The following is a 23930-nucleotide window of genomic DNA, read 5'->3' as shown; positions in this document are numbered from 1 at the left end:
TGGTTGGTGTTTTTGCACTCTTCTTTTCCCCCACCTACCCCTCATGTCTCCGGCCTCGTCCTCCCCCGGCGTGCTGAGGGTCCTCTGGGACGGCTTTGGTCCGGTAAGGACTTGTGGGTTCTTCCCCCTCACCTGGAAGCAGCCGAAGGTCAGGCTGCTGAGACGCTGGGCCTCACCTGGCCGGGACACGACCCCCCGTCCACCGCCGGCTTTCTGCTCAAACGCTGCAAATGCAAACAAATATTCAAGCTGCAAGCAGCGATGAACGGGTCCTCGCGCGTGCAATTTTCACCAATAAAGGTCAAGGGCTCAAAACTAAGTCCGATGACACCACCCGCGACTCTTTATGTCAAACCATTCAAAATTTATGTCAGAAAGTAGGAACTATCAAATATGGACCAATCAGATGAAGGGGTGGCGCGCTTTTTGGCGTCTATCACCGCCACGGTAAAGCTTTTGACTGAGAAAAGTAATGTGCATCATCGCAGGATCGAAACGCACATTTTGATGTATAACGTTACGTTCGGGCGAAGAAGCGGCCGAAGAAATGGCATAAATTGCGCCAAAATGACACGATTAATTCAAAATGGCCGACTTGCTGTTCCGTTTCGGCCATGGCGCCAAGAAACTTTTCTTTAAGTTGCGCCATGATACAGGTGTGTACCCATTTTCGTGCATGTACGTCAAACCGTATTGTGGGGCTTGAGGCACAAAGTTTTCTAGGGGGCGCTGTTGAGCCATTAGGCCACGCACATGAATGCAAACCATGAAATATCACATTTTTCGCCAGGCCTGGTTTACGTGCAAAATTTGGTGACTTTTGAGGCACGTTTAGGGGGAAAAAAAGGCCCTCCTTTCGTCGGAAGAAAAACTAGAAAGAAAACATTCCTACAGATACAATAGGGCCTTCGCACTGTCAAGGCTTGGGCCCTAATTATACATTCACTGAAACTTAAAACAGGAAATGATAGTGTAGGAATAAAAACATGAAACTCCTCACCTTGGACTTGTTTCTGCAGCTCCAAGATCTGCTCCTCCTGCTGCTTGTTGACTTCCCTTAAAGCTGCGTTTTCCACCTCAAACTGAAGTAAAGGTTCAGATAAAACAGCAAATCAGTTCCGGGCGGCCCAAGCCTCTATTACTGCCAATAATAGTGATTATGAATAGACGTTATTTTCATTGTGCTCAGGTCACAATGAGATTGGTTGGGATGTTCCCACCAAAGTGCAAAGGAAGCAATCAAAATAAGAGGAATAATTAAGTATAAAAAGCACAGTATAAAAACCAAAAAGTAATGAAGTGCAACAAACTGTGACCCAAACATGTGTTATTGATCATTCACACGCCCACTATAAACGTATTTTATGGTCTTCCCTGTCATTACAAATACACTTGTAAAACTAGATGAAACAGAACCGTTAGCTAAACTTCAGGCATGTCTTAGGGACATCAAGGACTGGATGTCTGGAAATGTTTTGCTTCTAAATTCAGATAAAACAGAGGTTATCATTCTTGGTCCAGAGCATCTTAGGAAGGGATTAGATGGTGTTGCGATAGCTTCCAGTGCAACTGTGAGAAACCTTGGTGTTGTTATCAACCAGGATTTGTCATTTAAAACATATATTAATCAGGTTTGTAAAATAGCATTTTTCCATCTCCGTAATATTGCAAAGATTAGGAAAATCCTCTCGCAGAGTGATGCAGAAAAACTAGTTAATGCGTTTGCATCTTCTAGACTAGATTACTGTTATGTGTTATAAGCCACCCATCTATGGTTTTTAATCTGAAATGGGAGCAAATTCAGCTACAAGAGCGGCCTGGGGTTGATTTACACTTAATATTTAAAGTGATATAGTGTTAAATGTGATACTGAGTGTCATCTACAGAGTAGGCCGACTAAAAGAAACAAAATAATCAAATAGATAATTTATAAACCATTCACTGCAAACACGTTATCTACTTCATTTTTGGTTTTAAATAAACTGCAACAGCAATGTGCAACAACAATTTTAAGTGGAACAACAACAATTAAGTGAAACAACAAAGTACTACAAAAACTAGAACTATAATTAAAATCAATCAACTTAGATAAACAGTACCTCGTCAATATGTTCTCCATATAAGAATACTAGACTAGAGTAGTCTACTCTAGTCTGTTAACATAATATTGTTTGTGTAATAATATTAATTATTGTGTTTTTGTACAATAACATAACTTTGATCATGTATGAATTATCACTCACACATACAAAAAAACATTTATTTTCTATTAACTCTTGGGGGCCTCCTTGTGGTCACGGGGCCCTTAGCAGCCGCTTAGTTCGCTATGGCGTTTACCTCGGACAGTTTCAGCATCACCCACTCCTTGATCTTGGCTGCTTTCTCCTCCACCGTCTTGGCGTCTTGAAGCCGGCTCTGTTTCTGTTGAAGGAAGGAAGACGTGAGCGTTGAGTTTAATTGTTTAATTGTTTAATTAGGATCCCCATTAGCTACAGCATGACTGCAGCTATTCTTCCTGGGGTCCGCCAACATTTTAAAATAATACAGTACCAAAACATAACATAATAAAAACAAACCAAATAAGTTTCCACTAGATAAAGAGAATATCAAATTAAAAATACAAAAAAAGCAGAGACATTCCACAAAATTAAGACAGCAAAATGAGAACAAAAACACACAACAAAACAAAAACACTGCACAGTTAAGAGTTCATCTGAGGTCGTCAAAAAGTCTGAAAAGCAGTCCACAATTTCACTTCATTTGTAGTCTAGAACTTCACAACTGATCTTATACAGAAAAAAGAAAGAAATACATTCAACAACAGTCAAAACCAACTATTTTTCAATTTCCAGCATGTAAGACAATCAGTCACAGCAGCTGCTTGTTTAAGTGATCTCTATTTCAATGGTCTGTAATTGTTACTTATACTGATTCAAAAGATGTTCCTAACTAATAATTTGAATGTTCTTATGCTGTTTGTTTGTTTGTGTGATGTGTATGGGAAATGAATTGCACTCATACATGGCCCTGGACCTGGTACCTGCTCCTCCAGCTGCTGCTCCAGCGTTGCCACGGCGACCTCCTTCTCCTGCACCAGGGCCTGCAGCTCCTGGCACCGCTGAAACAGGCGGATCTCGGAGTCCCCCGGATCCCCCGGATCCCCAGGATCCCCAGGATCCCCAGGATCCCCGTCTGGGGCCTTCAGCTTCTCCTCCATCCACTGGACCTGGAGGCAGCACACGTGCACACGTGAGGACGCTGCCGTGCACGAGGAGAGGAGGTAGAGGAGGTAGAGGAGGTAGAGGATGTAGAGGAGATAGAGGAGGTAGAGGAGGTAGAGGAGGTAGAGGAGGTAGAGGAGGTAGAGGAGGTAGAGGAGGTAGAGGATGTAGAGGAGATAGAGGAGGACACCGACCTGCTGCTGAGAGATGAAGGCCCGTTTCTCTGCATCGATCACCTGGGACTCCAGCTGCTGGATCTGCAACATGGAACCACAATTATTCACTTATTCACTCATTCACCCATCCATCCATCCATCCATCCATCCATCCATCCATCCATCCATCCATCCATCCCTCCATCCCTCCATCCATCCATCCATCCATCCATTTATCCATCCATCCATCCATCATCCATCATCCATCCATCCATCCATTTATCCATCCATCCATCCATCATCCATTTATCCATCCATCCATCCATCATCCATCATCCATCCATCCATCCATCCATCCATCCATCCATCCATCATCCATCATCCATCCATCCATCCATTTATCCATCCATCCATCCATCCATCCATTTATCCATCCATCCATCCATCATCCATCATCCATCCATCCATCCATCCATCCATCCATCCATCCATCCATCCATCCATCCCTCCATCCCTCCATCCATCCATCCATCCATCCACCCATCCCTCCATCCCTCCATCCATCCATCCATCCATCCATCCATCCATCCATCCATCCATCCATCCATCCATCCATCCATTTATCCATCCATCCATCCATCATCCATCATCCATCCATCCATCCATTTATCCATCCATCCATCCATCATCCATCATCCATCCATCCATCCATTTATCCATCCATCCATCCATCCATCCATTTATCCATCCATCCATCCATCATCCATCATCCATCCATCCATCCATCCATCCATCCATCCACCCATCCCTCCATCCATCCATCCATCCACCCATCCATCCATCCATGCATCCACCCATCCCTCCATCCATCCATCCATCCATCCATCCATCCATCCATCCATCCATCCATCCATCCATCCATCCATCCATCCATCCATCCATCCATCCATCCATCCATCCATCCATCCATCCATCCATCCATCCATATAATACAGGATAAAAGATCAACAACAAAGTTTTTAGAAACGTAGTGAAATAATCACAACAAAGCTGCTAAGTTACTATTCAGCTGAGCATTCACGATGTTTACATCCTCAAGAGTTACAGCTTATCACCATATCTTTGTGTTTCTATAAGAGTTTAAACTTTTCGACAACTAAAGAAGCAAAATTACGGAGCCCTGGAGGTGACATGGAAATTATTATTTTTATCTCGTGCCTACGACTTTTTATCTCGTGCGCACGACTTATTATCTCGCGTGACTTAGGAAGGCGGTCAGTGAGAACAGAACACTGAGATTGAATAATTAGGCATTCACTTCAACATATACAGCTATTGATGCCAAGCATTTATCTAGTCGTCGAAGTCCGATCTCGGGAAACTGGCTTCACAAACGACGTTTTAAAAGTGGAGTTGACACAAAGTGCTTCGATATTGTCACGTGAGCGTGTTGGACCAATTAGAGTGGCCGCTGGTCCAAGATCGCTGACAGATGACAGCGATGACAGATGACAGAATTATCACTGTTTCAGCAGGTCTCTTAGGTTTATAATTCAGATTAATTTTCGTTTACATATAACATTGTTTGTAGTCATTTTAGTGAAATTTAAAGCTTATTTCTACAAATAAAATCAGCACTGTAGGCAGCGATCTTGGACCAGCGGCCACTCTGATTGGTCCAGCACGCTCACGTGACAATATCGAAGCAACTATATCGTGTCAACTCCGCCTCTGGAAATAGTTCCACTTTTAAAACGTCGTTTGTGAAGCCAGTTTCCCGAGATCGGACTTCGACGACTCGATAAATGCTTGGCATCAATAGCTGTATATGTTGAAGTGAATGGCGTGAGATAATAAGTCGTGCGCACGAGATAAAAAGTCGTGCACACGAGATAAAAATAATAATTTCCATGTCACCTCCAGGGCTCCGTACAAAATATCTGGATGTGCTATATTAAATTACCAATATTGTTTTTTTTAGGGGCGTGTATCAATAAAGTTAACAGTCAGGTGCAAAAACTGTAAAGAAAATGCAACTTTTAAGTGGCAAAACCGAGGCGGCCAAGTTCTGGTTTTGAGCCTTTTCCAGGTGAGCGATCTGCGTCACGGCTGTAGCAGGGCAGCATGTAGCAGTGTTGAAGTGTCACATTCAGGAAGTCACAAGTGGGCCTTTGTGGAGCGAGATCAGAGCCCAGTTTCAGAAAACCTGGCAGGAAAATGCTAAATCCGCAGCGACGCCCAAAGGTCACGCAGGTTTCACGGGCGACGGCTTCATGAGCAGCATTCCTCTGAACTCTCTCGCCTCTACGAGGTGGAAGCAGCGGCAGGAATCTCTTCACTGAGGCCAAAATTTCTGAACGGGAGCCACGAAAATAATCTCCTACGTGTGTAAATATACAAACTTACAAACATGCCGGTCTGGTTTCAAGATAAGAGGAGAGAAACACTTCTAAATATAAGATCTGTCTACTTTAAAGAGGAAAAGCGAGGACTTGGGTCCATCCATCCATCTGATCATTCACCCATCCATCCATCTGATCATTCACCCATCCATCACCCATCCATCATCCATCCATCCATCCATCCATCCATCCATCCATCCATCCATCCATCATCCATCCATCCATCCATCCATCCATCATCCATCCATCCATCCATCCATCCATCCATCTGATCATTCACCCATCCATCATCCATCATCCATCCATCCATCCATCCATCCATCCATCCATCCATCCATCCATCCATCCATCCATCCATCCATCCATCTGATCATTCACCCATCCATCATCCATCCATCCATCCATCCATCCATCCATCCATCCATCCATCCATCCATCCATCCATCCATCCATCCATCCATCCATCCATCATCCATCCATCATCCATCCATCCATCCATCCATCCATCCATCTGATCATCCATCCATCATCCATCCATCCATCCATCCATCCATCCATCCATCCATCCATCCATCCATCCATCCATCCATCCATCCATCCATCCATCCATCTGATCATTCACCCATCCATCATCCATCCATCCATCCATCCATCCATCCATCCATCCATCCATCCATCCATCCATCCATCCATCCATCCATCCATCTGATCATTCACCCATCCATCCATCCATCCATCCATCCATCCATCCATCCATCCATCCATCCATCCATCATCCATCCATCCATCCATCCATCCATCCATCCATCCATCCATCCATCCATCCATCCATCCATCCATCCATCCATCCATCCATCCATCCATCCATCCATCCATCCATCCATGCATTACTGGAAGAATTAAAATATAGCAAAAATGTGTTGAATTTAAAAGAAAGGTATAAAGACATGATGATAGATATGTACAGACTTGTTCCCGCATAATGGAATGATGTCATAAAGAAAAGAAACAAAAGGATCATGGGAACATTGAGTATTATTATGATAAACACTTAAGTAATCCTTGTGTGTACAGATACATGCATGTATGTAAGGGCCATTCCCAATACACCCCCTACTTTCTACCACTAGCCCTCAAAATGAAGCCACAAGGCGTAGGGCCCTTGTAATGTTCCCTAGGGATTGGGACACCACTTGCTACGTCACTGCTTGGTTTACGTTCGGGTACGTAAGCGACTGCGTAGTTACGTTTGCACATACGTCACACCATATCAGGAAGCCCAGAGCTAAAAGCTGTTTTAATTTCCGCTGTAGCGCTGTTAATATGCCACTTTATTAAGTTTTAATATTTTTTCAGGCGTAAAAGTAACCGCTAAGATCCCCAACCTGGGCTCAATTTATACAAATAACGCAAATAATAACAAATAATTTGATCCGATGTTTTCGGGGATGAGAGGATCGCCGGCGATTTATGGTTCCGCGTTAAATTGACGCAGAGCCTACAGCGTAGGGTACGGCGTGCGTCGCCGCGTAACCTACGCCGTAGGCTCTGCGTTGGTGTAACGCGGAACCATAAATCAGCCTTTATTCTGAATATTATGAAAGTAAAATATATATTTCTCGCTAGAAATATAATCAAAACGCATTTTTATGCAGAAACTAGCTCAAAATATTGATTTAATTCACAAAAAAATAAGAAATGTCCGCCATGTTTTTTTTTTTGATTCAGTCTGCAAATGATGACGTAAAGCATTCTGGGAAATTTTCTCAGGCCGTAGGTCACGAAGTCAGCATCTGAAAACCCTCGCTCTGAAGGGTTAGATTGATACACACTAGCCCTTGTTTAAGCCACTACCCCTACATGCAAAGAGGAATTGGGACACCACTACCCTCACGGGAATGCGCAACATTTAGGGGTAGGGCTGAAAAGTAGGACTAGGGGGGGATTGGGACTGGGCCTAAGTGTAAGCATGTGTAGTGCGTACATATGTATGTGGATATGTAATGTGCTTGTATGTATGTATAGTACATGTATGGATAGGTATGCATGTATATGTGCATATGCTCTTTGTTGTTGTTAGCTATTATTCATTTGTTGTATTTCATATAAGGAAAATATTTCAAACATGTCAGACAGAAGAACATTTTGAAATGTAAGAAGGGGGGGGGGCATTCACAAGCCGAGGCTTCAGCCCTGACCCTTTGGTTGTGAGCTGAGTGTTCATGCTTGGTGGTGACCAATACATTTTTTTCATTCATTCATTCATTCATTCATTCATTCATTCATTCATTCATTCATTCATTCATTCATTCATTCATTCATTCATTCATTCATTCCATCCATCCATCACAGGGCTACGATTGACAGCCCAAAATGTGGCGACTAAGTAAGGAAAACATGTGAAGACCCTTAAAAAAAGAGGATGTTTAGGAGTTCAGGGACTTTTTTTAATGAAAAGTGGGGCAGAAATGGATTAACAGACAAGGAAACTGGTGAACAGCTTCTCCTCTGCTGAAGAGGAGTGAATGATCCAGTTTTCCCCTCGCTGCCGCTGGTTTCCAGAGAAGAAGTGGACCCAGTCAGGCCGGAGCGGGCCACACCCTGCCAGACGCCCTTCGCCGTTTCCACTCGTCCCAGATGAAAGGATGAAAGGAGGCGTCTCTGTAGGGCCTGGAGCCCCACCAGGGCCCGGAGTAGGAGCTGGGGCCGAGAGCTGGAACCCCACCAGGGCCCGGTGTCGGAGCTCGGACCGAGGGAACGGCGCTGAGATTAGAAGTAGACAAACACATCGTCCCGGTATAGATCCTCCGCCGCCCCACAAACCACACGGACACATATAGCATCTGGCAGCACGTTGATTACAGGCCAGTGTGCTGCCGGCGGCTCGATCCCGGGCTCACACTCGTCTGACCACGTTTCCCCGGCTAGCGCCGCGGCGGAGGTCTGAGACCCGGAGAGGTAGAGCATGCTGGGTTGTCTCTCCTCTGCAGTCGGCTCCCCGCTCCGATCCAACATCCATCCCGGCCTCCATTCCTGGAATTCCAGGACTGGCGCTCTGTGGCCAACCTCTCCCTGAACTCCATCCCTCCCTCCCTCCATCCCTCCATCCCTCCATCCCTCCCCCATCCCTCCATCGTAGTCGGCCAGCTCACAAAGCCTCTCTCTGTCGGCGCTGACCGCTGCTCACCTGCTCAGGAACGCTGGAAATCCACCCACAACTCTGCAGAAACTCCCTCCAGGAGGGAGACGGTACTCTGATCCTACTTTTCTTAGAAATAAGTTTGTGTGGTGTCTAGATAGATAGATAGATAGATAGATAGATAGATAGATAGATAGATAGATAGATAGATAGATAGATAGATAGATAGATAGATAGATAGATAGATAGATAGATAGATAGATAGATAGATAGATAGATAGATAGATAGAAGGAATGGGAGATATTTTACCGTTCACAATATACCGTCAAACAAATTCCCCACGGTAAGAATTTGTATCTCACGGTAAAAACGATAAATTCAGAAAATGGAAATGAAGAAAGAAAGAAAGAAAGAAAGAAAGAAAGAAATGAGCCTGACAGAAAGAAAGAAAGAAAGAAAGAAAGAAAGAAAGAAATGAGCCTGACAGAAAGAAAGAAAGAAAGAAAGAAAGAAAGAAAGAAAGAAAGAAAGAAAGAAAGAAAGAAAGAAAGAAAGAAAGAAAGAAAGAAAGAAAGAAATGAGCCTGAACGAAAGAAAGAAAGAAATGAGCCTGAACGAAAGTAAGAAAGAAAGAAAGAAAGAAAGAAAGAAAGAAAGAAAGAAAGAAAGAAAGAAAGAAAGAAAGAAAGAAAGAAAGAAAGAAAGAAAGAAAGAAAGAAAGAAAAATTCCCGTTGATGACACTTTTTGTATTGGTATTTTTTTTATCGTTATCAGGTTAAATGCCAGAAATTATCGTGATACATTTTTTAGTCCATACCGCCCATCCCTAAAGATAGATAGATAGATAGATAGATAGACACAAAGATTCACGTTCACGTGTATTTAATGGTTTGTGTGTGTAGGAGGCTTTTTTGAATTCCTAATTATCGTTTTGTCCGTAACTTCGAGCACAAATCTAATAATACGCACAAATCAGATAATACGCACACACACGTATTTTTATTCTTTGGCTTTTAATCCAGCATGAGAGTTGTGTGGTCTCTGTCCTGTCTTTTATGTTCATGAATCACTGGTTGTTGTCTGTTTGGTATGTTTTTATTTCGTGCTTTTATGTGCTCTTATCTATTTTACTCGGTTTTTAGTTTTTACTATTTTAATTATGTCTTGTTTTACTCATTGTGCAGCACTTTGGTAACCTTGTTGTTTTTAAAATGTGCTATATAAATAAAGTGGATTGGATTGGATTGAAATGTTTTGATTGGATTTTCTCTCCATAAACAAACAGACCAAAGAGAACGTTAACGTCCGTAACAGCACATTTAGAAGAAGACTGAATGAGCAGTTTTGCAGCGTTTCCAGGAGAAAATTGTCTAATGTTATTACCGATATACTTCTCTAACTGATGACATCACAGCTCGGCTAGCATCCTCCTCACACATTCAACAATGTTTACAATTTAATTTGACATAAACACTGAGCATTAATACAACTTCTCTGGCAAAAGTGCTTCATTTTTTATCTCATTTTTTTATATGATTTGTTTTATTTCACGGGTTTGATGCTTTTGTTTTTCAGCTGCGTTATAAATAAAGTTTGGTGGAGGCAACAAAACTGTTATCCGCTTCACACTACATGAGTGAGACTCATTTTTTACAAATAAATATAAATGATTACAACTCGACCTGCACGAACTCCCAGAATAACCTACTTATTCAACTTCTGCAAGCTCACTTCCTGTGAATCACACACGCATAATATTTGCTAAACTGGGTATTTCCTCCCCTGGGCTGTCCAGCCTGAGCACAAGGCTCCCTTTTTCCCCTCTTTCTCTTTTCCTCATTCCTTCCCCAACTCCTTTAAAAGGCTTTCTAGGATCTATCGGTCTCCTACAAGCACACATGGATGCATTTAACATGAGTACGATCTCAAGTCAGGGAATGTTCGCAAGATAAGGAAAGGTGCAGCGACTCTTACATTCACTTGTTTTTCTTTTTTTCCTTTTTCTTATCCTCTTTTTTCTATTTTCCCCAATTCACTTTGATTTTTTTTCTATTTTAATTATTTTTTTTTACTTTTTTCCCCAATTCACTTTTCTTATTTTTTCTCTTTTTTCTTTTCTTTTTTCCCCATTTCACTTTCACTATTTTAATTATTTTTTTTTTACTTTTTACATTTTTTCCCTAATTCACTTTTCTTTTTTTTCTCTTTTTTCTTTCCTTTTTCTTTTTTCCCCATTTCACTTTTATTTTTTCTCTATTTTTTCTATTTTAATTCTTTTTTTTTACTTTTAAATTTTTTTCCCAATTCACTTTTCTTTTTTTTCTCTTTTTTCTTTCCTTTTTTAACTTTTCTTTTTTCCACAATTCACTTTTATTTCATTGATGTTGTTGTAATGTTCACTTGCATGCTATCATGACCCGTTTTATACTTTCCAGTAATTTTAGAGGCGTTAATCACAGCATATCAGGTGACACACGATACGATACGTGCCCCCCGATGCCGATAATATCACCATACGGTGATTCTCGATAATTTAAAAAAAAAAGCTTGACAATCATGTTCAGATATATTGCAAGACCAATGGCTCTAAAGAGCAGACTTTCTTCATTTATTCACTGACTGTAACGTGCTCCAAATTGAACGGCATGGCAACGCTCGACGGTTCGTTCAATCAGATTTCTTCCTGGTTGCACAAGAAAACAGCCTTCTTTGAAAGTGTCACTGCAATATGACTGTGGCAGGGTGGAGGAGCAGCCACTCAGGTTGATTGGGGACAGGTGTGTCCCATCCACCTCTCCACCCTGCCTGCCTTCAAAAGGCAGCCTCTCCAACAGCTCCTGCTGCAGCTCTGTTGTAAGCTGCCTTTTGAAGGCAGGCAGGGTGGAGAGGTGGATGGGACACACCTGTCCCCAATCAACCTGAGTGGCTGCTCCTCCACCCTGCCACAATGATGCTCACGTTGACACCCGGAAAGATGGGAGTTCCCCAATCTTTGAAGTGAGCCCGCCACCGCGACGGTCATAACCCACAATTCACTGTGGAAATGGTCGAAATGGACGCCACGGCATCCAAGGGGAGTTGACAGTGGCCACGGTTCCTTTATTTATTTATTTTTTCTAAATTAATTATTCAGAATTAAATAATTCAGAATTAAACTATTTTCCTTCGAGTTTACATGGAAATAGTAATTCCGAATTGAGGTTCACATGGAAAACACGTTTGATCGGCTTTATCCAATTCCTCTTAGTTCAGACTGCAGGCAAATCTGATATATATCTGATTCCTTTTCATATCCGATTTTCAGGGCTGACTGTCCACACTGTTTTTAGCAAGTGTCCATATCGGATCTGGCTCTGTTCAGATTGGGCCACATCATTGACTGATCTGACGGGTTGCCGTAGCAACGACGTCGGAGCGGAAGCGTCACCCAGCGCATGTATTGTGTGAAATCATGTATTTTTTTTATATATAAAAAAATCCCAAAATATCTGTACCGTTTCTGATTGGGTCGGCACTGCGCATCATTTTTAGACATAAAAATGAACGCATACAGCAAAAGTTGTGTGATCGGCGGAGGGACCCGGCGTCCCAGCAAAATGAGAAACAGAGAAAGGTGTTCAGAACAAAACCACCAGCAAACTAACAAACCAACCAACAAAGCTCAGAGTTAACAAAACGAACCAGCAATTAATAACTGGCAGCCCCGCTCCATAACCTCTCCTCCTAGGAGGAGAGGGGCTGACGGGCTGCAGGTTCAGGCTCACAGCGCGACTGAAGGCTGATTTATGGTTCCGCGTTACACGTGCGTCGATTTAACGCGGAACCATAAGGCGGACGGGAAGGAAGGGGGGCGCGGCGGCGTGAATATACCGAGAAGGAGCCGCAGCTCCCGGGAGAGTTGCGCCGCAGAGGCGGGCCGGAAGGCCGGAGGAACCGCCGTCGCGTCGAGTACCGATGAGGACTGAAGCCTGAATTATGGTTCCGCGTTAAATCGACGCAGAGCCTCGCCGTAGGGTACGGGCCCTGCGTTGGTGTAACGCGGACCATAAATCAGCCTTGAGCGGCAGCCGACGCGTGTCCATGCGCACCATTCTTTGATTCCACCCCTTCTAAGGTGGTTTCGGCATTTAAAAGTTCAAAAGTCTCATCCTTTATCAGCTGGGGTTGCTTAATGTTGTCACTGCATACTACAGGCTGGGGGTGGACCTGTCAGCGGGGCCAATGGGGTACAGCAGCAGTGATGAGCAAAGGGAGAAATTAAAATGGGGTAATGGAAACAAACGCTAAAGGGGTCAGAATTATATCACCATTATTTAGAGTTGTAAGCAAATTCTTGGATTCTTCATTTCTTTGCAATCCTTTTGAAAATAATTTTGTACTTTGAATTTTGTACTTTGTACTTTTTACTTTTGTACTTAAGTACATTTTACACCATGTACTTTTGGTACTTTATTATATTTAAGTTGAGGTACTTTTTACTTTTACTTAAGTAATTTTCAAGCAGAAAATTTGTACTTTTACTTACCGGTAAGTACAATATTTTTGTACTTTTTCCACCTCTGCCTAAAACAAACACCAGTGTCATCAGCAGATTTGTCCAGTCCTCGACAAAGTTTATGATAATCCATTGATTTGAAACGGGTGTGTTGGAGCAGGAAAAGGTAAAAAAACTCAGGGCGATTGCCCTCGAGGACTGAAATGCGCCACTCCTGTTAGAAAGCAACACAAAGAAACCTTTTGTTTTTAGCCCCATAGGTTTTTACGACGGTCTTTCATTCAGTCACTCCCTCACTTTCGCTTCCTCGCTCCTACGAAGCCAAGTTCCACCCCTGCTGGTTATGAACAGACATTTGTTTTCACTTGGCAGCTTTTTTTTTGCTTGTTTTATGTGTTTCCGTTATCTCAGCGGTTGCAGGATTCAGCACCCTAAGGCCCCTTTTCCACCAAACCGGTTCCAGGGCAGGTTTTGGTTCTGGGTCAGTTCTGAGTTTGGAACCAGACTTTCTGTTTCCACTGACAAAGAACTGACTCCGGGCCAGAAGAACCAGTTCCAAGGTAGCACCAACTCTTAGCTGGGCTAGAGGAAAGAACCACTTACGTAAGTGGAGGGGGCGGAGTTATTAAGACCAACGGCAATAGCAAGACTGGGAGACGGAGACTTTTTCAAATACTTATTACATTTTGGCCAAATCAGTGTATACTAGTAGTACAGCATGCGAATTCGGATACAGCCTCAGTTCTCATTTCCCTGAGTTCAGGTTCAACCTAACCCACTTTGTAAAACGGACCCCCAGATTGCCCTGATTTAAAACATTGATGAAGAGTTACAGTTAGCAGTTGGATTGATTTACATGCTTCTTTTTTATACTGAGCATTATAGATGAGGTTAACTTTTTGCACCAACTACAATAATCAGTAAATCAAAGGGTTATTGAAGTCCTGATGGCAGTGGTGGGATTTGAACCCACGCCTCTACTGAGACTGGAGCCTAAATCCAGCGCCTTAGACCACTCGGCCACACTACCACTGATGTTCTTCCCCACTAGGGGTGTAACGTGTAACTATTCTGCCGAGGTTCTAAGAGTCTGAGTCGGGATGTGATGTCATCACACTACAGGCCACCGATTGGTCGGGGGGTTGGAGTCAGACGTCTGAGTCAGGATGTGACATCAGAGAAAGAGCGACTCTGACGGATTCTTGTTCATTTTATTCCACCAGCAACGGCAGCAGAAGTCTGTTTGGTGATCCAACTCTGAGGTGCAGATGTTCATAAACCTGGTGCTGAGGAGAGAATTAAAAAGGGATCTAGACGGGCGATAAGGAACCAACAGATCTACCAGGAGCTCTGTCACTTCATAGCTGCTCAGCAACCAACGGACTATTCAGCAGCACCGAGACAAACTAAAAAAAATTCAAAAAAAGTTGCCGCTTGAAGCTTCTCTCTCTCATTTTTTATCTTGACATCGAACACAAGCCACAGACCCAGCAGCACATATATCATCTCCTCCAGGTTCTACATCTTTAGTGTTGTTGTCTTCTTCGTTTAGATCACACAATCAAATACGTCACAGCAGCTTCACTCCAACCTCCTACTTCTGCTGCAAGTGCTGAATTGTTATGGAAAAGAAGCCAGGCCGAGTTGAGATGAGTAGAGCCGAGTAGGTGCTGGTGGAAAAGCGCCATTAGAGATTAGAGATGTGGTCCACGGAGGTGCTACGTAGACCAAGTCCTATTATAGCAAAAATTAGAGCGATGCAACTGACGTTTACAGCGACGTAATGACGTGGCTCCTCTTAGCACCCGAGCTGTGGAAAACCAAACCGGTTCTCAGCTGGTTCGCAAGTTGAACGAGTTGTGAACCAAAACCAGCCCTGGCCCAGAACCAGCCTTGGAACCGGTTTGGTGGAAAAGGGGTACCACTCACCTGGAGGTAAACTTTAAAATCAGTAACGGCAATTTGGTTAACTCTAAACTAAGAATTATCATTAGAAATTATTATTATCATCTTCACCGGTTTGCAAGTTGTGTTACAAGAACTTTCGGGCCGCTCTGGTTCCACACTTCACTTCCCACCCCCCTTCAGAAAAAAGTAAGCCACGATTATTCTTTTATAATCTATTATAAAAAGCTCTTGCGCCCATAAAATGGTATTCGGCCCAGCCCTTTAGTGACAAAGCACAGTCCTGGGAATAAGTGCCGCCGTATATGGAAGCAAGTCAGCACAAAATCCAGGTCGGCAGACAAAGGAAATGAACCAGTGGTTTAATTGTCTGACATGGTAGCTGTCGAGATCTGACCGCTGCACCGAAGACGGCCCTCAGAAATACCGCGAGACCTTTAAATAGAAAGAGAGAGAGATCGGCGTGCCTGGTGGGTTCAGAGCAGCTCGTCCCTCCCGGCTAGCCGGCCCAAACTGGGCCGGCCCAAACTGCTCCGTGGCCTAGATCTGAAGCTGCTCTCCAGGGATGCTGATTAGAGCTCTAATGTAAACAGCAGTCTGACCACAGGGCTCCGCCACACATTGCATGATGGGATTGACCCAGCTCCAGTCAATTACAGAGACGGAGTAAGCTCAGCTGGACGGCAAAAACAAATGTAGAAAAGACGACTTTGGCGACTTTTTTAGCCCACCTAGCACATGCCAAGGTTTAAGCTGCAAACTTTGGCCATGTCCATCTGACACTACAGCAATAATCTGTATTTTTACTTCTAAATCTGAACTCTTCTGAGTGATTTAATTCCCATGTGTTTATGCTGATCTAAGTTGCCTCGTCATTCTTATATGGAGGTACGAGCAAGACAAAATATAGGTTAAAGGTTTACATATATGTGTAGGTTAAAGTGACACAAAGGAGTGTTTTTTCAGCTTTAATTAAAGACGCTTGATTGGTTTTAGGAAGCACCACCCAGCTCTCTGGGTTGTGCATTACTTTAAGACAAAGGGGTGAGTAAGAGAAAGAGCAGACAAGGGAAAATCTCATACCGTATCGTAAAAGCAACGTAACTTCCACCCCCATAGGCACAAAATTGTAAAAGCTCATTGGTATCACTTCAAACGTCCCATCTGATGTTTTTCCTGACTTTCAAAAGTTCAAAATTGACTTAAACTATAATTTCAGTTTCAGTTTTCAGGCCATTTATTTGTCAGTTTAAGTGGTGCAGGTCTGATTAACCAATAGACAGGGAGCAGAAGGAACACGGTGCTCACCACATCACACAGGAAAGTAGAAGATTTAGGCAGCACAATCTCACACAGCCAGACAGTTGAAGAGTTAAATGACCAACGTGGGGCCTTAAGAGTCTGACTAAGTATAAAAGTCCGTCCAGCGTTTAACTGACATAGCAAATACAAACATTTTAAGCCCTAATTCGATTTAGTTTAAGAGTGTTTACACTTGACTCTGGAATGAGAACATTTCTGAACGACCTGAGAGACCTGGACTAGGTCACGATGAAGCATCAGAAACGGACCAGTACCTGACATTCTTCAGTAAAACTTTAAAACCAAACCCTGGAACACTTGGAGTCCAGTTACCTCGATTCAAACCTCTATGGGACCTCGTGACCTGGACGAATGAGTCACCACTAGACTTGTAGTCAAACCGAGACCAAGACACTAAACACCAGAGAGTATCAAGACCAAGTCAAGACCAAGACCAAGTCCAAGACTAGTTCAGCTCAAGACCAAAAATAAACCTAGTAATGTCCTGATCCTGCGTGATTGTATTCCATCATCCTGGTTCTAGTTTCCATATGAGCTTGTATTCAACTGCAGCACAATAACACAGAGAAGTGGATGATGATGTTGAACTCACTATAAATGTTTTCATCCATCAGCTGAGATCAGATATGTGTGGCGACTGCACTACCGCTATTTCTACACTATTGGAGGATTGACTCCAGAGCTTTTAAGGATTGACACGACTACTAACTAGTCCCAAAGTCCTCTAGCAGAATAACCAGCTCCAACACCCCCCTCCACCTCAGAAAAGGGATGAATAGTAAATGTTACTGGTTTAAATTGGACTGAATTTGGAGATGAAACCTGAATATTAAATATTAAAGATTTAAATTACATTATTTACCATTATAGTAATCAGATTACACCGTATATCAGCATCACTGAAATGGACCTGATGCTTAATCAATCACAACGATATGCAAATATTATTCATATATTTATTCAAACAAGGCCGTTATAAACACAAAACTGTAATTAAATACAGGGGAAGAACTGCTGATCACCAGATTCTGTCACTTTGGTGCAACAGCATCTTAATGATCCGAGTCTGAGACCTGGAGAGACCCAGAGACCCGAGATCGAGACCAAAGGCTGCCGAAACCAAGACAAGACAAGGACCATAAAAAAGTGGTCTTGAGAGCCAGACCGGTCTGGAGAACTACAAGTCTAGTCATCACCAACGTATTTAAAATCAAAGAAAGACACACAGAAAGCCACTGCTGCATTCTGGGAGCCGGACCGGAACTCCTCCAGAGGCCTGGACTTCCATTAAACCTTCCTTCAGTTTGTTTGTGCTGAATCTGAGGAAGAATAGCAGTAATCCTCCAGACTTTGCTGCGGGTGGAAGATCACCGGTTTAATTTTCTAGGAGCCTCCAGAGTTCAGTCAAAGTTCAACTCTCTCAGCAGCACTTTACAACAAAAACACGCATCCGAACCAAAGCGGTTGACTCATTTATGTGATTCTGTTCGTTATTTACAGGAAGTGAAGTGGGTTTCTTGTCAGGTGGCCGTCTCCTCGATACGTAGACCTGCCGATGTTCTGGAGTCTCCATGTTGCCACGGAGACTCCTGCAGATGTGTTTTTCCTTCGCTCCGGCTCCCACCACAAGAGCTTGTTGTTTTAAAGCTGCGCGGGGGCCGACGGACGTCACTGCAAAATCCCCTTCAAGGATCTCGCAGCGGAGCTGAACTCGTAAAAGGACGAGGAGGAGTTTCTTATTCCGCCGACCGCCGGATCTCTCTGGTGATAGCAGACCGGCGGCCTGTTATTTTGGTGATTCTGGGTAATGTTTTAGCGGATGCTGCGCCGCTTGGGAGCCTTTTGTGGCATTATTGTTAAAAAACTGTTATCACACATAAGAGCGTAACATTTAATGTGAATACCCCTAAAAAATAACTACACCCCCAAATACAAAATAATAACTTTTTTCCATCATTGACTACAATTCAATTTAAATCGCACTCTACATACTGCGAAAATAATGTAGTACACAAAGTGCTCGATACTATCCGATATGACGCTTTGACAACAGCTATGCATATTACGGCATGAACAGATGTTGGTCATGTGACGCTATGATCACATGATCAGTAGTAGCACGTAAAGTTACTTTCGTCAACGAAAATTATGACTAAATATCGTCGTCAACGAACCTTTATCACCTGAGGAAAACGAGATGAGATGCAACTAAAATGCTGGTCATGAGACGATAACGATGATTAAGATTACAAAATAAAAACTCTGTATCCATCCATCCATCCATCCATCCATCCATCCATCCATCCATCCATCCATCCATCCATCCATCCATCCATCCATCCATCCATCCATTCCACCTTTGGAAGATTAAAACCAGCAAACACACGGGTCCTAAACTTCTTCCAGAGCCTGAATGAGAGGAATCCCCTCAAACCAACCTTATCCCCTGTGAGTTCTCGGATCTTGATGATCTGGACCCTGAACTTCATGAGCAGCGCCTCCAGAACCAAGCACTTCTCCTTCCAGTCCTCCTGGTTCATCGTGTCCTCACCCTCCGCCATCATTCCTGTAGATGAGGACGCAGACAGACAGCAGTCAGACTGTACGGAAGAGGATCAGGGCCAGGCAGGAGAAAAATTTAAATAATATTTTAGAGGAGGAAGATTTTTTTTTCATTATGCATTTCGAGAAAATGTGGCGGGCCGTTACGTATAGACCCGCTAAATCACCGCCCCCTCCACCCAGCTCCCTGCCTCCTCTCCTCTCCAGCGCACCATAAAGGCTGATTTATGGTTCCGAGTTAAATCGACGCAGAGCCTACGGCGAAGGGTTGCGCGGCGACGCGGCGTCGCTGAACCCTACGGCGTAGGCTCTGCGTCGATTTAACGCGGAACCATAAATCAGGCTTAACACGGAGCTGTTTAGAGCCTCTTTTGTTCTAATCACCGGAGGAAAACTGCTAAGAAGACCCGCGGCCACTGACTGGACTTAAGATAAGGGGACAGTGCTGCTTGCATGCCTTTATTTTTATGATTGTTTGCTGTGGTTCGCCCTCCTGCTTTTCCGTGCATGCTTCGCCTGTCGCTCCCGGCTTAACTCTCCGACGCCGCTGTGAGCGTATGGCTGGAGGAGGAGGAGGTTTGGAGGAGGAGCGGAGCAATGATTGACAGGAAAGGGGGAAAGGAAGCATTTTTCACGGCGCAAAAAAACACTGTAATAAAAATCCAGGAAAAGAGTACTAGAGTGAAGTTTTTATTGTTACACTCTTTTAGACACATTTGAGGGATGTTGGCCAAGACTTTTAATAGTGTTAAAAGCATGTTAAAAATGATGTCACAATACCTTTAATGTCGACATTTCGACTTTATTCATGAAATTTTGACTTTATTCTTGAAATTGTATTTCAACATTAATCTCGACATTTCGACTTTATTCATGAAATTGTAATTCAACTTTATTCTTGAAATTTTGACTTAATTCAAGAAATTTCGACTTTATTCTCGAAATTTCGACTTCATTCTCGACATTTCAAATTTTTTCTCGAAATTTTATTTCAACATTATTCTCGACATTTAAACTTTTTTCTCAAAATAGTATTTCAACATTAATCACAACATTTCAACTTTTTTTCTCGACATTTCGACTTTTTTCTCGACACTTCGCCTTTTTTCTCGAAGTGCACAATAAAAAAAAAATCTTCCCCTCTAAACAATTTTTCTCTTTTTTCTCTTTTTTTTCACCCTAATACTCTTCCGTACAGACTGAGCTGAGATTTAGATGAAATTTTTGAGTAGATGTTGTAAAAAAAACATGTATAAAACTGTACAATATCAGAAATAGACAACAAAACATGGGTTCAAACGGACGCCGGCTGTTGAGCAGATGTTGTGCCACCCGCCGGCACCTGACATTTTCCAGGGTTGAGTCCAGCTGAACCACTGCGGGCGTATTTGGGCGTATCGTTTCCTTGGCCAAACAGGAAAACAAAACCCGCCTCTATTGGTACCGAAACGCCTCGACAGCCTCCCAGGAGCAGACTTACATGGCAGTTTCCAGCAGCTGACTCGAGAAAAACAGGCGGTAAACACAGAGACAGAAAATAGATCTGAGCGCCTTGTGGAGGCCTCTGATGGAGAGGAGTGGAAGACGGAGAGCCTGGGTTCCTCTCCTCCAGTAATAACCTGTCATTACCCAAACAGACTGCAACCATGTGTGGAGGGAGGGAGGCCGTAAACCGGCTCCACGGCCTCCTTTCTGCTGCCTGTTTACTGCGGTAAACACCGACGAAGGCAACAAAGAAAAGAGGTCTTACGCCACAAAACAAAACAACATGAAGGGAACCCAATGCAGCATGATGCAGGCAGATGGGACACAGAAATATCTTACCATAGAGCTTACAGTTCAACCGCGTGGGTTCTTTAATTTACCAAATACGTCGATTTGTTGGCGACCATACTGAAGGTGCACTTATCTGCCTAGGGATATGTATTATTATTTATCTTCTATATCCTGCAGCAGTGCCCTTTAGCTAAGATTTTAAATATTTCTCTTAAAAAAAGCTACTTATTTATCTGAAATTGATGCAATGTCAATATAATTTACATTGCACAAAAGCAATTTCCCCCTTTTTTATTGTGAGGAATAAAAACTTAAAAAGAACCGTCTGATTACTTTTATGTTTCAGGAAAATACAACAACACGCAGCTATATTTCAGAAAAAGATAGCTTTTGTGTCATTATTTGTTCAACAAAAATAAGGCATTTCCTTTTCCTACTTCCTTTTCAGGCCAGGTTTGAGGTGTGGAGTTATATTAAACCATTTTATAACCTTGAAGCTTTATTCTTCAGCCGTTCTGATGTAGATTTGCTGAAGAACTCCAGCATCAGCTGTTGGACATATGTGCTCATATTTGCCTCGAGACGTTTAGGTCCACAGAGATATTCATGCTCAACTAAATAACTACAAGATGGGCTTTTTCTTTACAGTACTTATACTTATTCTATGTTTTATCTGAATATTATTTAAAAAAAGGATAAACAATTGCTGGGGTGTCTACTCCTGACAAGATTGGAAAATGTTTTGAATGTTTTCTACTTTTTGAATGATCTTTCTCTCTGCAGAACTATCTAATCCCCTTTTTTATGGAAATGGCTCTAAACTGATGTGCAGCAACAATTACTCCTCTAAAACCATTACTTATATCTTTTCTTCTTGCGTTTACATGCAGGTGAATTCTCCATCAACAGGTGACACCAACTTCCAGCAGTTTGTTGCAGCAAAAATCCCAAAACATCGACTTTTACAGAGATCTGCAAACCTGCTGAACTGAACTGATGATTAGCTGCACATATAGCCGACCCCCAATGATCAATATTATCTTTTTTCACACAATGAAAAAAAAGAAAGAGAACAAAACACACACACAATGTGTGGGTTTGTCTATATCTGCTGGTGATGGTGTTTTTCCTTTGACTCACCGCTGATCAGGGTCAGTGTTATTGCGGTCTGGCTGAATGGGCCTCAGCTTTTCCATTTAACCCAACCTTGATGCTCAAATGCTTTTTGTTTTAGACAAAAAGTCTGCCAATGACTCCACAAATTGTACTAAAAAACCTTTCACTACACACTGAGGACATTTTAATATTATTACATAGTTATACTTTTAAGAAGTAACATAATCAAACACTTTTTCTCCACTGCAAAAAATGTCCCTGCAATCATTTCAAGTAGATTTACACCCCAAAATAAGCTGTGTATTTTTAAGATAAAAGAATGGCATATAATAATAATAATAATAATAATAATAATAATAATAATAATAATAATAATAATATTTCTAATATTATGTATTAGGATTCATGGATGTGGGTCTGATGAGTGAAGCCTCCTTAAACTGTCACCACTAGGGCGGAATTACTCTTTTAAGACTCTTTATATGTAAAAACTATAATTTTTCACAATTTAGAGGCTTAAAGTAAAATGGTATGAACAATATATATTGACAAGAAAAACAAAATAATTCTTATTGAGGAAAAAAAATCTCCTAAAAGAGTCACACGCAACTATTGCTCCCTTTGAATAAAACAAATAGGTCAATTTCCATCCCATCTTTGGTGCTTACCTGAAGTTTATCGACGTAAAACACACTTTGTGTGATTTCAGGCCATATCGAGTCCAATGAGGCCGGTGTTCTTGTAACTTCTGCGGAGGAAAAGCTGATTCAAACCTGAAAAACTGTCACTTTCTCTCCTTCTCTGAGGTTTTCATTCCAGCTCGCAGGCGAAAAGTTGGAGACGGGGCTTTTTTTTTAGGGGCGGGGCTTATTGGAAAGCGTCCAATCACGTCCCAGGAGGGTGGGTCTCTCCGTGGAGGCGGATGGTATGTGTGTTTTGATTGACATGCGTCGCTCACCAATCAGAGTCCGGAGCGCCGCTTTATGGCCAGCAGCCAGGCGTAATAAATGTCAGGAAGTGACTTCATAGAAAGTCCTGGCCAGGGGATGAGTCAATCCCTACTTGAATTTTATCATTATTTATGCTAAATTCTTTATTCACAAACAAAAATTTGCTGGTGCTACTCCTAAATTAGCCCCTTTTCTTCTAAAATTAAATTATCTCATTCAATCTCTTCATTTGATAAACAACAAAAAAAGCAATATGTTTTTAATCAACTATGAAAAGTTTTTCCCTGTATCCTCTGACTAACCTTTTATTTATAACTGTCTTGACCTTTTCTTATTGTTTTCTATGCATCTAGTTCTATTCCTCATACCTGTTTTATTCTCCTGTTTTATTTATTTATGTATTTATTTTATTCTCTATTTATTTACTTACTCATCTTTATTATTATCTTTTATTATTATTATTATTATTATTATTATTATTATTATTATTATTATTATTATTATTATTATTATTGTTATTATAATAATAATAATAATAATAATAATAATAATAATAATAATAATAATAATTATTATTATTATTATTATTATTATTATTATTATTATTATTATTATTATTATTATTATGACTGTTACCTTCATTATCTATAATATGACTTTTTATTTATACTAGATATTTTTATAATTTACTCATAATTGTATGTGCTGTTCCACCTTGTTGATGTTTGTATAACAAGATTTGCTAATAAAGTTTATTAAAAACAAGAATCAATCCCTACTTAAAAAGTGTATTATTCCAAGGTTGAATCCTGATGACATATATATTGATAATATTTGCCCTTTACTAAGTGATAAAGCTACGAATCATTGCATTAGATATAATA

At 41.9% G+C, this 23930-nt stretch overlaps 1 protein-coding gene and 1 non-coding gene across 2 annotated transcripts in view; both read right to left on the bottom strand.

Moving 5' to 3' along the window:
• plekhh2 (pleckstrin homology domain containing, family H (with MyTH4 domain) member 2) overlaps positions 1–22898 on the bottom strand; it is a 59149-nt gene extending 36251 nt beyond the window's left edge. The window contains exons 1-7 of the mRNA XM_061745364.1: positions 22765–22898; positions 19081–19208; positions 3416–3478; positions 3041–3226; positions 2338–2421; positions 1001–1082; positions 39–224 (exon numbers count right to left, since the gene is read on the bottom strand). Coding sequence (XP_061601348.1) covers positions 39–224; positions 1001–1082; positions 2338–2421; positions 3041–3226; positions 3416–3478; positions 19081–19206 — 727 coding nt within the window. The 5' untranslated portion in view covers positions 19207–19208; positions 22765–22898. The remainder of the gene's footprint in view (positions 1–38; positions 225–1000; positions 1083–2337; positions 2422–3040; positions 3227–3415; positions 3479–19080; positions 19209–22764) is intronic.
• On the bottom strand, positions 14363–14444 carry trnal-uag (transfer RNA leucine (anticodon UAG)). The gene has a single exon. It is a non-coding gene; the product is annotated as a tRNA-Leu (tRNA).
• Positions 22899–23930: the final 1032 nt, after the last annotated feature.

Source organism: Cololabis saira, chromosome 17 (assembly GCF_033807715.1).
Source record: "Cololabis saira isolate AMF1-May2022 chromosome 17, fColSai1.1, whole genome shotgun sequence".
Lineage (NCBI taxonomy): Eukaryota > Metazoa > Chordata > Actinopteri > Beloniformes > Belonidae > Cololabis > Cololabis saira.
This window is presented reverse-complemented; position numbering and strand designations above follow the sequence as displayed.